This window comes from Palaemon carinicauda, chromosome 38 (genome assembly GCF_036898095.1).
Source record: "Palaemon carinicauda isolate YSFRI2023 chromosome 38, ASM3689809v2, whole genome shotgun sequence".
Taxonomy (NCBI): Eukaryota; Metazoa; Arthropoda; class Malacostraca; order Decapoda; family Palaemonidae; genus Palaemon; species Palaemon carinicauda.
Window position 1 is genome coordinate 9923858 of NC_090762.1, and position 13043 is coordinate 9936900.

Consider the following 13043-nt stretch of genomic DNA (forward strand, 5'->3'; position numbering starts at 1 on the left):
GTGGTACTGATCTGACAGCACTTTGAGCCTTTATTCTTATTCTGGCCATTGAGCTCCACAGACAAGTTCTCAGTGTTCTATAATGGCCTGAAGTTTTTCACATATATCTTATTTCATTACGAGTATGAATCAGCTTAGTAAAAGACAAACTTCTCTTTAACTATAGGAAACTTGTTCCCAATAGACGACGACTTGATTACTTGAGGTGGGAATAAATCTCAGGGCGAGAGTGCTCTTCTCACAGGATCCTTGTGTTAGTGAGCAACATGTCTCTCAACGCACAGGCATCTCATGAGCACCAGCTCTTAGGAGTGTGCGCGTGCTCCCCATTAGCACCTTATGATAGTACCCCTTATGAGAGTAGAAGAAAGCAATGTCAAGAAGAAAACATTTTCTTTCCCAGAAGAAGACATTTACTTTTATATTCCTGGAACTCTAGAGAACTTTGCCTCTGAGTGTAGGTTTTGGACTCTCATCATCGTTTATTGGTGAACTAAGTTTGTTAAGGAACGTGCACAATCTTAAAAAGAGGCAGATGTAATGTTAGCATGTCTCCCACATGCAAGCACACACAGTGGAGAAGGATACTCCAAAATCAAACCATTGTTCTCTAGTCTTGGGTAGTGCCATAGCTTCTGTCACCATGGTCTTCCACTGTCTTGGGTTAGAGTTCTCTTGCTTGAGGGTACACTCGGGCACACTATTCGATCTAATTTCTCTTCTTCTTGTTTAGTTAAAGTTTTTATAGTCTATATAGGAAATATTTATTTTAATGTTACTATTCTTAAAATATTTTATTTTTCCGTGTTTCCTTTCCTCACTGGGCTATTTTCCCTGTTGGGGCCTCTGCTTTTCCAACTAGGGTTGTAGCTTAGCAAGTAATAATAATATGAATAATAAAATGTGATAATTCTCTATTGGGTTTGGACTAGAGGTCGAAAAATCGGCAATCCCGACTACCGATACTAGTCGCTCCAACCCTACTTTGGTTACCTTTTCAGAGGGTAGACAAAAAGATGATTGAAGGGAAAGCTCCCAATATGATAGATCTCCTTGCTTCCCCTAGAGAAACAGGAAGACCTACCCTTGAGGATGAAAACCAGTCTTCAGTTTTGGAAATCCCGGCCGTTGAGCTCGCTACAGCCAAAGCTCTCTGAGTTTTGGATGAGAAGTTCCCTGGTGCACCATCGCATTGAGCATTGCCTCCTGTGACACTGGAGCATTGACTCCTGTGACAAAAGACTTTGTCTCTTGAGTTCTCTGCTTACTCCTTTGGGAGTGATGTAAGCAGTTTTATGGGCTATAGCCCAGCTGAGCATACTGGTTTGGGTTCTAAACAAGTGAAGAGTGTTCCTGTATCTCTCCGAGAAATCTTATTACAAACCTCCAGGAAGTATCAAGGTTAAACAGCACCATCAACAAGCAAGCCTTTCTGTGTCTGTGTGCCATTGCAGACTGCGTGAACCTCAGGAGAGTGAGGATCCACCTTTGAGTGAGCAGTCAACAGGATCACGAAACATGCAACTATAAGGCGAGCCAACCTTGCGAGAGGGACCCTCAGCCACGAGCTCATGACCCTTAGGAGTGTGCACTCTTCAATTAAATTGTCTTCCACCACAAGAAGACACACATCTTGAAATTCTCTATGAGAGAAAAGCTCAAAAGCAAATGGTTCCATCAGACGACCTGCCAGTTCTTTTTCCTCCTCTTCAGGAGCTGTGATAGAGAAGAGAGCATCAACTCAAGTCTCGGAGTTGCTCATCGCTCCTATTTAGGATAACAGTACTGTATAGAGAAATGTCACTTTCTATGGTTGTAAAATGTCCATCAGAGTGCGTTGCTTCTTTGAACGTCAAGAAAGGGGATCCAATTCCTACAGACCTTAGACTGTGGCTCCCAAATTTTTACAGGTGAATTTAGGGTCTTTCCAACACACATTGTTTATCTGAGAGGGTTGAAATTGACCCAAGAGCCATCACCACAATCTTGTCTGGACCCAGAGTCCCTGGATGAGATAGAGCCTACTCTCCCTGAATATCATGTGTCCTTCTACCTCTCTCCCTTTTCCAGGAGCGAGAAAGTAATGTAAAGGAGTAGAAAACCATCTATTCCGATGAGGGCAAGACTTTTCTACCCTGAGCCTATTGAGACTTCCCATGTCCCTCTCTGGGCCCTGATGGGGTGAGACCCTTGAAGTCTACCTCCACCAATCCTATAAAGAAGTCTTCTTTCCTGAGGGTCTGAGGACTCGTCAAGAAAGTCAACAATTTGGGCGACACTTTTTCCAAAAGCCCTTTTCTCTGGAAGGCAGACTTCTATTGACTCTTTATTCAGGAAAACACACAGGTCCAAACACCACCTTGAGTTGCCATGGTCCTGTTAGACCAAGAACACCATCCATAAACTAGAAGCACAAGTTTCTGAAACAAAAGACAATGCGAGTAGTTCACTCCTTGAAGTTCATTCCTTCTGTCTTTTCAAAGTAGAGGATATTCTACGTGACAGAGGCAGCCCATCCCTCTTACCTAAGACCCTGAGGTAGCGAACTTAACCCCGGGGATGTCAGCAGAAATGCTTGCACAACAACTATCACTTTTTTCTGCCTCAAGAGTTCATGAATATGGCGGTAGCAGCACTGTCAGTTTTCCAGGCTTCCACTTTGTTAGACCACTGGTCTGGTACGTTCTCATATTTTTCAGTATTTCAGATTCTAGTGAATTCTTGGATATGAAAGTGTAGTGGCAAAGTGAGAAAAGGCACGCCAGGCTTCCTCCTTCAGACAACCTCTATAGAAACTACTAAACGTATGAACTTGCCCCACAGGCATTCGACTGTAAGAGAGGCAGACAAATGAAAACTTTAGGTTTAAGAAGTTGACTGACCATAACCACCCCTCTCACCAAAGGCATCAAGCCAAATGAGGGAGAGGTAGACAAATACCTGTGTGGGGATGCTGTCGATTCAGTGGATGAGAGTACCAATTCCATAGAGCAGAACCTTGGACAGTGGAAGATTTGCACATCAGATACCACCTCCTGTTCATTAGCTTTCTCTCTCTAATGCTGATGAGTCACTCGTATTCGAGAGGATCCGTCAAAGACCTACTTCTTTCGGAGGAGGTCAGATAGATGTTAGACAAGAAAGCAGTTGAGGAGGTCAATGACTCTTTTCCAGGGTTCTACAGCAACCTGTTCCTAGTACAAAAACTGTCAAGAGGTTGGAGACCAGTCATCAACCTGTCCCATCTTAACAAATTTGTTCTGCAAACGAAGTTCAAGATGGAAACACCTGGTACTACAAGCAATAAGACAGAACGACTTCGTTCTATGAGCTGAAAGTCACATCCTTCAAAATTCCAGTTCACAGGAACTCAAGGAAGCCCCTTCGGGTTGCCAACCAAACGAGAAAGTTCCAGTTTTGGGTTCTAAGCTTCAGACTTTCCACAGCGCATTGAGTTTTAATGACACTTGTCTTAACCTGGGTTCACAAGATCGGAATGATTTCCCCGATACCTCAATGATGGCTGTTGGAGGAGTCAGAGTCCCTGATTCTACTCCACAGGAACCTTCTTCTCGAATTCTATCAGGATCTGGGGAGCCGGATAACTCTCAAAGTCCATTCTCACCCGTCAGAATCTAGTCTACTTGGGGATGAGTGAAGACATGGTCCAAGGAAAATTTTCCCACCACAAGGCAGTTTACAAAGATTGGAGAAGGCCGCTACACCCTTTCTGACATAGGAATCCATTACAGTAAAAAACTGGCAAAGAATGCTTGACAACAGAGGTCCGACCCTACAGGTGACACTGGAAGTCCGAGAGGATCTATCCTGATGGTGGGATCCTCACTACAGGTTCTTCCCCAAAAACTTATCCTTTTTCAGACGTGTCCAGAGAAGGGTGGGGAGCACACACTCCAACTCATTTAATGTCAGGTCTTTATCCGGATAGAGAATATCAGCAAGAAGTCCCATATAAAACTCCTAGTGCGGAAAGTAGAATGCCTACTTCTGATCCATTTCCAGGTCGAAAAAGGTCACTTGGTAGTGTTGATGAGCGACAACACTGCTGTAGTGGCCTATGTCAATAAGCAGAGGGGGAGGATCAGTTTCTCGATTCCTTTGCCAGTTGGCAGTAAGCTTGCACTCATGGTCGGAGGGTAACAAATTAACCCTGTTGGCACTTTTCATCCCAGAAAACGAAATGTAATTGCCAACAATCTGAGTCGTAGCAATCAGGTTGATGGTTCAGAATGATCTTTGAATCCTCCAGTGGTGAAGGAACTCTTGACTTTGTGAGGTTCCCTGATAATTAACATGTTTGTCACTCACTTCAACAAAAAAACTAACAGTATATTACTCTCCAGTGCCAGACCAAACAGCAGCATTGTAGGACACATTGCAACACCTGTGGGATGGACATGACATTTATGCCTTCCCACCATTTTGTCTCATTTGGAAAGTTATCAGGAGAGCCATCATGAAACCCAATCTCAAAATGACTGTGGTGGCACCAAAATGGGTGTATGCAGAGAGTTAACCAGACCTTAAGTTTACTGATAGAAGTTCCAAGAGAGGTCTCAACTTGGTACGAGTATGATCCCTTGACGAAAGCCTCAGTCAGGGATCTCACTCTTAAGACAGTTTATCTGTTAGACTTAGCTTCAACCAAAAGAGTGGGAGAGCTGCATGATCCATCGTACTTAGTGTCATAATCCTGAGAATGGAGACAGACCTCATTTTCATTTGTTCCCGAATTTGTGGTAAAAACACAAAACCCATTGATCAGTGATTCTTAAGTTCGAATCCTTTTCAGTAACATCAGTGAAGGAGAAGAATGATAATCCTGATGACTTGCTTCTCTGTCCTGTAAGGGCAGTGAGGCTATACATAAAACACACAAGTTCATGTAGGCCAAACTTAGTCTCTCTTTGTTAACATAGGGGGGACAAAGAAAAAAATCTCCAAATATACCATCCCCTTCTGGCTTTGCAAAGTCATTAGTAGAGCCTACAGAGAACAAGGGCAAGAGCCCCTCCTAGAGATCATTTAGTCAGAGAGTGGTACAACTTTAGCCTTCAGAAAAAAAACATTCAATTGCCCAAGTGTTGAAGGCTGGCGTTTGAAGACACAAAACACCTTAACAGAATACTGTCTTCAGGATTGTACCCACAGGTCCCTGGTTACATTGTCCATATGACCTGTAGTATTTTTCCAGCAAGTAGTGTAGCAAGCCTTGTTCCTTTCAGGACATAGAAGCATCACGTCTAAGATAGCATTTATATCATAATCTTAAGGTTTAAGAGTGAGAATGACTGGCCTTCTTCATTTTTTTTCCTCCAGCTAGTGAAATGTTTTGGAGCTAGAACTGACACTGATGCAGTTGAGCACACTAGTGACGGGTAGTTATTTTACTTAACAGTAAAAGTGTAGAATCCCCACACTCCTTTCGAAGGGGTGTGTGTCAGTTAAGGCAAACCTACTACTTATATTAGTCCTCAACAGGAACATTGTTTCCACTGAAGATAGGTTCTTGTATGAAAAACTTCTGGTCCATGACACAGTAGGTCATTCAATTATGGGTCACAGGATACAAGGATCCTTTACTCTGTTCCCCATACCAGACTGAGCATCAAGATCCCAGGATGATAGCCAGCCAGGGAGAAGGAACAAATGACAAATTTTAAAAGTAATTTGTATTTTTCCTAGCTATACATAACTAAGTCCTTTAGGTTTCACGACCCACCACATCCACCCTGCTTGTCGTAGGCAGAATGAAAATGCAGGCTCAGAGTGCTTTCAGAGCCGGACCACCAGTGGATACTGGGTGCTGGTTGCCAGAACCTCCATAATTCTCCATTGGCCATTACCAGCTGTCACCAGAATCTAACCCCTACTAAAGGACTAAGTTTGTAAAGCTAGGAAAAATACAAATTACTTTTAAAATGTGATTTTGAATAGGTAATAGCATTCTTTCTGTAAAAGGCATACTATTAAACTAAGAAAATAATGAATGTTGATTTTTTGTTTTTTTCATTTAGAGTCAAGATTAATATTTCCATTTCCCAACAGAGCTGAACCACCAAGAGATGAGAGCCACTGGGACAACCCACTCCTTAGACCATATGCTGGCCCAGACCTACCCAAACCCGACTCATATCCTTTAGAAGACATGGGCTCAACATCTAGTTCTGCACCTACTGCAGTAGCAAATCCTGCTTTTGACGATGATCCCATTTCTTATATATAGTGATGTGAAAGTTGTTTATGGTGTTCAAGGACTTTTGCAGTATTGAAAGATAGTCTTAAGCATCTCATAATGAATACTGTATTCTATTAAAACTCATCCATACAGTATTCTGTAGTTATATAGGTTTCATTACTGCCATCGTAGTATAGACATGATAATGAATAGGCTAAGGTTAATACACAACTGAATTGAGTAAACATGTATAAGACATGTCAATAAAAAATACTCAATTGATTGTTAATAATATTTAGTACATGTAGTACAACAAAACAGTAAATTATATCAGCTTCTCCTTAATTTTTATTGTTATGGCACTTAGAACATAACTACATTTTTATGTATTCGTTTTGTGAATAAATATATAGCTCAAATATATAGCAATGTTTCATGTAAAGCCACAATAAACTTATTCAACATAGGAGTAAGATTGAATTTTGTTATTACCCCTGGCCTAGAGCCTTGAAATGGATAGAAATGTCTCGGTACTATTCAAGCAATATAATGATACTGTAGTGGCAATGTTGAGTTGATAAGTATTTTAATCCTAAGCAGATACATACAAACTTCTTTATCATTTATATGGGGTTACTACTAATCATGTTTTCTGCTACCAGCCAATCAAAATGACAAATTCGGAGATAATTTGTATTTTTCCTAACCATACAAACCTTAGCTATTTACATTGGGTATTACTTTCGGCGTAGCTGAAATGACGAGCCACTAGATTTTAACGAGGGTTTCCTACCCCGCGCTAGTTAGCAGGGGTAGGGGGAGGGGTAGCTTGCTATCCCTCCCCCCCCCCCCTCACACACCGGTGAAATGTCTCACTTCACTTAGAGGTAGGACTTGACTTGGGGGACAGGGCTGGCAGGCAAATATGTGTACTGTAAATAGCTAAGGTTTGTATGGTTAGGAAAAATAAAATTATCTCCAAATTTGTCATTTGTTCTGTAACCGAAATACAAACCACTCTATTTACATTGGGCGACTTACCCCTTAGGTAGGGTGGAAAGTCCCCAGCCATACTGGCTTTGGCTTTACCCGGGGACTCACAATCCGAGTGAGTCGCACTCGAGAAAAGGAGTCCCTGCACCTCACAAGTCCCTTGCTCCGCAAGGAAACGTGTGGCCTACATAAGCTTGTGTGTGAAGGAAGAAAGTGTGACCCGTACTAGGCAGTTGACCTGGAGTTCCCGAAGGAACTCTGGGTTAGGACGTTCCCAATACCACCTCATCAGGGTATGGGGGACGCGACAGTATTGACTCAATACTCGGAACACAAGGAAGCATGGTTTACCTGCAGAGGTTTGAGGTCAGCTATGCAGAGACCAGGATGCTGCTTCCCCAGTAGAGGGGACGATGAAGAAAGAAGTAAGGGCCAGACATACTTCTTTCGTTCATGCAGACTAAAACCTGATAACAATGCCCTCAACCTTCTGCTACCTGTCCAAAAAGGAGCCTAAGGTTAGACCAGCTGTTGTGTAGCCACCACAGAGCGATAGAAACGTATCGATACTCCTGTGGGTCACGTCCTGCAGGAAGCGGGCTGCGAAGGTCATTAGACGCTTCCAGACTCCAGCTTGTAGCACCTGCGTCACAGAGTAGTTCTACTCGAAGGCGAGGGACGTTGCGATGTATCCGACATCGTGCTGTAGGGCGACGTGACGGGGGAGGGTCTGGATTCAGGTCGAGATGAAAGTCCTTGAGTCCGAGCTGAAGAGGTATACTGGTGACTCTCCCCTGTGTCCTTCCTGTGCTCCCAACCCGGCTGCACGTGAGGACAAACTGCAGCTGTTCTCAAAGATAACCCCTCGATTCCTTTACTGGCAAGAAGGAGAAGGTTTGGGTCATCTGATACAGGAAGGAGACTCGAAATCTTGAAGGAGTTGGACCGAAGGGCCGAGACTCCAAGATTCTGAGTCTAGAAAACAACTCAGGAGCGAACCTGAATGTTGCCTTCCCCTATTTTCTTGAAAGGGCGGAGTCGTACGAGACCAAGAAGATTGCTTACACACTGGCCGAGGCCAGAGTGAGCAGGAGCACCGTCCCCCAAGACGGAATACGATCAGCGGCCTGACGTAATGGTTCTTGAGAAGATTTCTTAAAGGACTAAAGAGTCCAAACCATGCTCCATGGAGGAGGTCTCACTCCGACTGGGGGCAGGGACGTTCGCAGCTTCGCATGAGCGAAGAAAGGTCCAGCGGGAAGGAAAAAGTCTATTCCTTTCAGCCTGAAGACCAGGGAAAGGCTGAGCGAAAGGCTTCACTGCCGAGAGCGGAAAAGAGTTTCCTCCCGCCGAAAAGCAATAACTCCGTAATTGCTGGAGAAGAGGCCTCAAGGGAAGAGGTATCTCTCCCACGACACCAACCACAGAAGACTCTCCACTTCGCCTGGTAGACCCCTGCAGATGACTATCGCAGGTGACGCGACCTCAAATCCGCGATTGTAGCGGGTTGTCTCTTCTTGCGGAGGCGGCGTAGTGTCTCCAGGCGAGAAGCCGAAGCGATGCAACGGCCCGTGAAAGATGTTGAAGTGTGGTTGTTTGAGTAGCCTGTGCCGTGGAAGAAGCTCTCCCGGGAGTTCCGACAGGGGAAGCAGAGGGTACGGAAACCGTTCTGCGTATAGTCACAGTGGAAGTTCCTCATAAGGCAGCTTTCTACTTGGGATATTTCTGCGAGTGATATACCAGAGAATTTTACCTGAAGAGGTATCACGGAGTTCTTACCTCCGGAGCGAATATCCCAAGAGATATCGTATATGCACCAGGGACATGTTTAAAACAAGCCACGGCTATCCTTCCCCAAATAGAGTTAACCTTGTCTTGAAGAATATGGAATAGGATTGGATACGTGGGCAATAGAGCCATTACAACTCCCTATCCCAGTATGCTACAACTAACACATTTCCTGTAAATCATTCCTTTTCGCAGACGCCATCTTGTTGGTTGTTTGGATTTTTTTCTGCATGTTTTCATAGCTTTTTGAGTGATTTTGGGATCATGGATGCCTCGGTTTCTTCCTCATTGACCAAGTTGAGTACCCTTGTGTGTTGGAGAATTTTGCGTCTCCAACCTGTTATCATTCAATTTGCATTCTTTTTATTGCCTGCGGCTGCCGTGCGGTCAGCACCGGCATGTCATGTATCCAAATCGCCCAGAAATGCATAGTTATTTAGTCATACTATTGTAAGAATGTGTTTTATATTATTCTTTTTTCAATTTTGGTATGATTATCGGGTATCCCTCTCTTTTACTATTGTCAGCATATGCGTACAGCATTTTATCAGTCTTGACTTGGGCTAACTCAACCCTGGCTGGTGGCAATGACTAGTGAATATGTACTTGTGCACAATCCCCTTCTTTCACTTAATCTTGCTGGTTTCATGAGGTTGCCCTTCCTCCCATGCTATTGATGAGTCATAGAGGGGAGCTGCAGTCCTGAAGGTCCTTCTGGGAACGTTGAATAGTGTTTTGCAATCGTCTTAGGGTGACTGTTTTTCACATTTCCACTTAGCATGCATGTTTGGCCAGGCAGCACGGGTTTTGGGAACTGGTTCCCTGTGTCTACTTCTTGTCCATCCATTGAAACTCACTACCTTGTTCTAATGCTGACAGGTAGACCTCCCTTTGAGTTGCCTTACCCATTCGTAGGCTTCCCTTCTTAGTTTTTGGTAGGCTAACGGCTGGTTGTGAGGACTTGTCCTCTGCTTTCACACTGCAGACACATTAGAATGCCATTCTCGTTCTAATACTTCAGTGAGGCCTTCCTGTCCTGCCGCCTCGCCAATTTCTGAGTCTCCCTCCCCACCTCCCCCCCTTGTCGCAGGTGCATCTTCCAACTGCGAAACCGTGTTTCCCTTCCATTTCAGTTCCCTGGCGACTGAAGTATCCTTCGTTGCTATATAAATGGACAGGATTGCTTGCAGGCTGTCTAGTCTGGCCCTAGGTAGACAAGATTTTATTCCTTCCCTGAATTAATTCTCTCTGCCGCCTTAGAGACCACTCTTGGGTGGTATAGTTGCCCCTTCCCCTTCCTAGTTAGGCCATACCCTTCACTGTCCTAGGAACTATAGTTCCTTTTGTCTAGTCTACTTACCCTAGTATTTGAGTTTTCCCTCATCCGCAAAGCAGGCTAAGCTTGCCTACATAGCATTTCCTATGGCCTAACCCTATCCAGGCAGAGAGCTACTACCCCTTGGGGTTATCCTCTGCTGGCTTAATAGTTGCCTAGTCTATAACTGCAGCCTCTCATCCTGGGCTATGTACCTCTTGCTGTGGAGTCCTGGCTCCTTTGCCTCGTCGGTTAACCTGGCAGAAGTGGTGCCTTCTGTTCCTGCCTCCAGTCTTGTCGGCTTGAGTTCTACAATTTTATGTGAGTGGGCTACGGGGGTAACTCCCCTTCCCCTCTGCTGCCTTAGCTGCAGCCTTAGGTTGGTAGACTGGTAGGCACATTCCTTTCGCCTGGAATGAAGTGTGCTGATAGTGGTATCGAGTGAACCTCGGCCCATCTCAGTATTTCAATTGCTAGATGGGATAGGGGCTGCAAAAAAGTACCTCTTTGTTTGTTGGTGTAAGCCACTACTGTGGTGTTATCGCTCATCACCATCACTGAGTGGCCTGCCAGGAACCGTTGGAACTGTTGAAGGGCCAGGAAGATAACCTTTATTTCTAGGAGATTTATGTGGAGGTATTTTTCTGACTCTGACCAGAGGCCTGAGGTCGTGTGGTGCAGCACGTGGGCCCCCACCCTTTTTTTTTTTTTTTTTTTTTTTTTTTTTTTTTTTTTGAAGCGTCTGAGAAGAGCATCAAATCTGGGGGGAGGACGAAAAGATCCACTCCTTTTCGTAAATTCTTGTCTGACAGCTACCATACGAGGTCCGTCTGTTCTGCTGGTCCCATGGGGATCAGGATGTCTGAGGAGTTGAAGGCCTAATTCCACCTGGACTTGTGTCGCCACTGGAGAGATCAAATCCTGAGGCGACCGTTGGGCACTAGACCGGCCCGAGATGAAAGATGCGCGAGGAGACGTAGCCACGTCTGGGCTGGAAGTTCTTTTTATCTGAGAAAGGGTCTTGCAACCTTTCTCAGCCTCATTATTGTGTCATCTGATGGGAAGGCTTTGTGGAGATTGGTGTCTATTATCATGCCTAGGTATACCAGTCTCTGCGTAGGAAGCAGGGAGGAGTTCTCGAGGTTTGCCATGATCCCAGATCTTGGCAAAACCCCAAAAGTTTGTCTCAGTGTTGAAGAAGGGTTGACACCGAGTCCACTAAGATTAGCCAGTCGTCCAGGTAATGGAGGAGACGGATGCCAATCCTGTGTGCCCAAGATGATACTAGGGTGAACACTCTGGTGAAGACTTGAAGAGCTGTGGAAAGACCGAAGCATAGCACCTTGAACTGGTATTTCCTGTTGTCTAGGCTGAATCTTAAGTACTTCCTTGAAGACAAATGGATTGGGATCTGGAAGTACACGTCCTTTAGGGGCAGTTCACACATGAAGTCCTGTGGTCTTACCGCTTGTCTAACTGTGATTGCCGTCTCCATGCTGAACGGAGTTCGCTTGACAAACTTGTTCAGAGCTGAGAGGTCGATGACTGGTCTCCAGCCTCCAAACGCCTTTTTCACAAGAAAGAGTAGACTGAAGAAGCCTGGAGACCTGTCGAGGACCTCTTGGAGAGCTTCTTCAACAGGGTCTGGATTTCTCCCCGTAGGGCTAGCCCCTTTGCTGATCCCATTGCAAAGGAGTCTATTGACACTGAATTTCTGATCAGGGGAGGGAGAAATGTGAACGGACGCGATACCCTGACCAAATCACGAAGGCTGTCCAGAGTTCGGCCCCAAATTGCTTCCACCTGTTCCAGCAACTTCGCAGGCATGCCCCCCACTGGTGGACAAGCTGTGGGAGTGCTTATTCTGGCATTTGTGGCCTTGGCTGCTCCCTCTAGGATGATTTCCTCCCCTGGAAGACTTTGTGCCTTTCCTGTCCTGGTCGGAAAGGGCTTTTTAGACAATGCTGGCTTCGCTGCTGTCTTGTTCGTCGAGGTCTAAACTGATCGGGACTGCTGAGGAGCTGGTGGTTTATAGGGCTTGGATGTAAAAGCCCTATGGAGGAGGAGGTCCTGGTGAGACTTCCTCCATCTTTCAGCAGTGTGTTCCACGTCTTTTGGCTCGAAAAGAAAGGATCCCACTAGAGAGGAGTTCCTGAGCCTAGCGATCTCGGCATTCGGAACCTGCTGATGGAATCTCTCAGAAACCCCTGATGGAATCTCGACGTTTCAGGATGGTGTTCGCCCATAAGTTTGAGACTTGATGGGCAAGAAACTCAATGGTGCAAGTACCTGAAAAAACGAAAGTTTCCATAGCTTTCCTGGTACGTTCCTTGGAAAATCCTTGGTCCATATCAGGATTCCGAGGGTCCCCAACCAAAGATCAAGCCACGAAGTATCCTGCAAGACATACTTTGTAATCTTTTCCTGGTTGAGGATCTCAGCTGCCGAGAAAGAGACCTGATCACTGGAGAGCCTCTCAAGAGAGACCCCGTTGGTAAGCTCCTCCAGATAGTGGAGGAGTGGAACAGCTGGACAAGGCTCGTCCAAGACCTCAAAGTACCTCCTCTGCTCGACGTGAGGAGGTGGGAGGAGCTTGGCGTCAGAGCCCGAATATTGAGTGGAGGAGAGGTCGGAGAGCTGTTGGGCGATCTTTGCCCGGACACTCTTTAGCCCTTGACACCAGGGCAAGGCTGCACTGGTCTTTGAGGGCTTCTGAGTGCCAAAGACACGATCTAGGACCGTGTCTTT

At 45.3% G+C, this 13043-nt stretch overlaps 1 protein-coding gene across 1 annotated transcript in view; it reads left to right on the forward strand.

Annotated features, from left to right (window-relative positions):
* The window catches only part of LOC137630420 (MAM and LDL-receptor class A domain-containing protein 1-like), a 211480-nt gene extending 204882 nt beyond the window's left edge, over positions 1–6598 (forward strand). Inside the window, exon 93 of the mRNA XM_068361880.1 lies at positions 6070–6598. Within this exon, the coding sequence (XP_068217981.1) occupies positions 6070–6247 (178 nt within the window). The 3' untranslated portion in view covers positions 6248–6598. The remainder of the gene's footprint in view (positions 1–6069) is intronic.
* The last annotated feature ends 6445 nt before the right edge of the window (positions 6599–13043 follow it).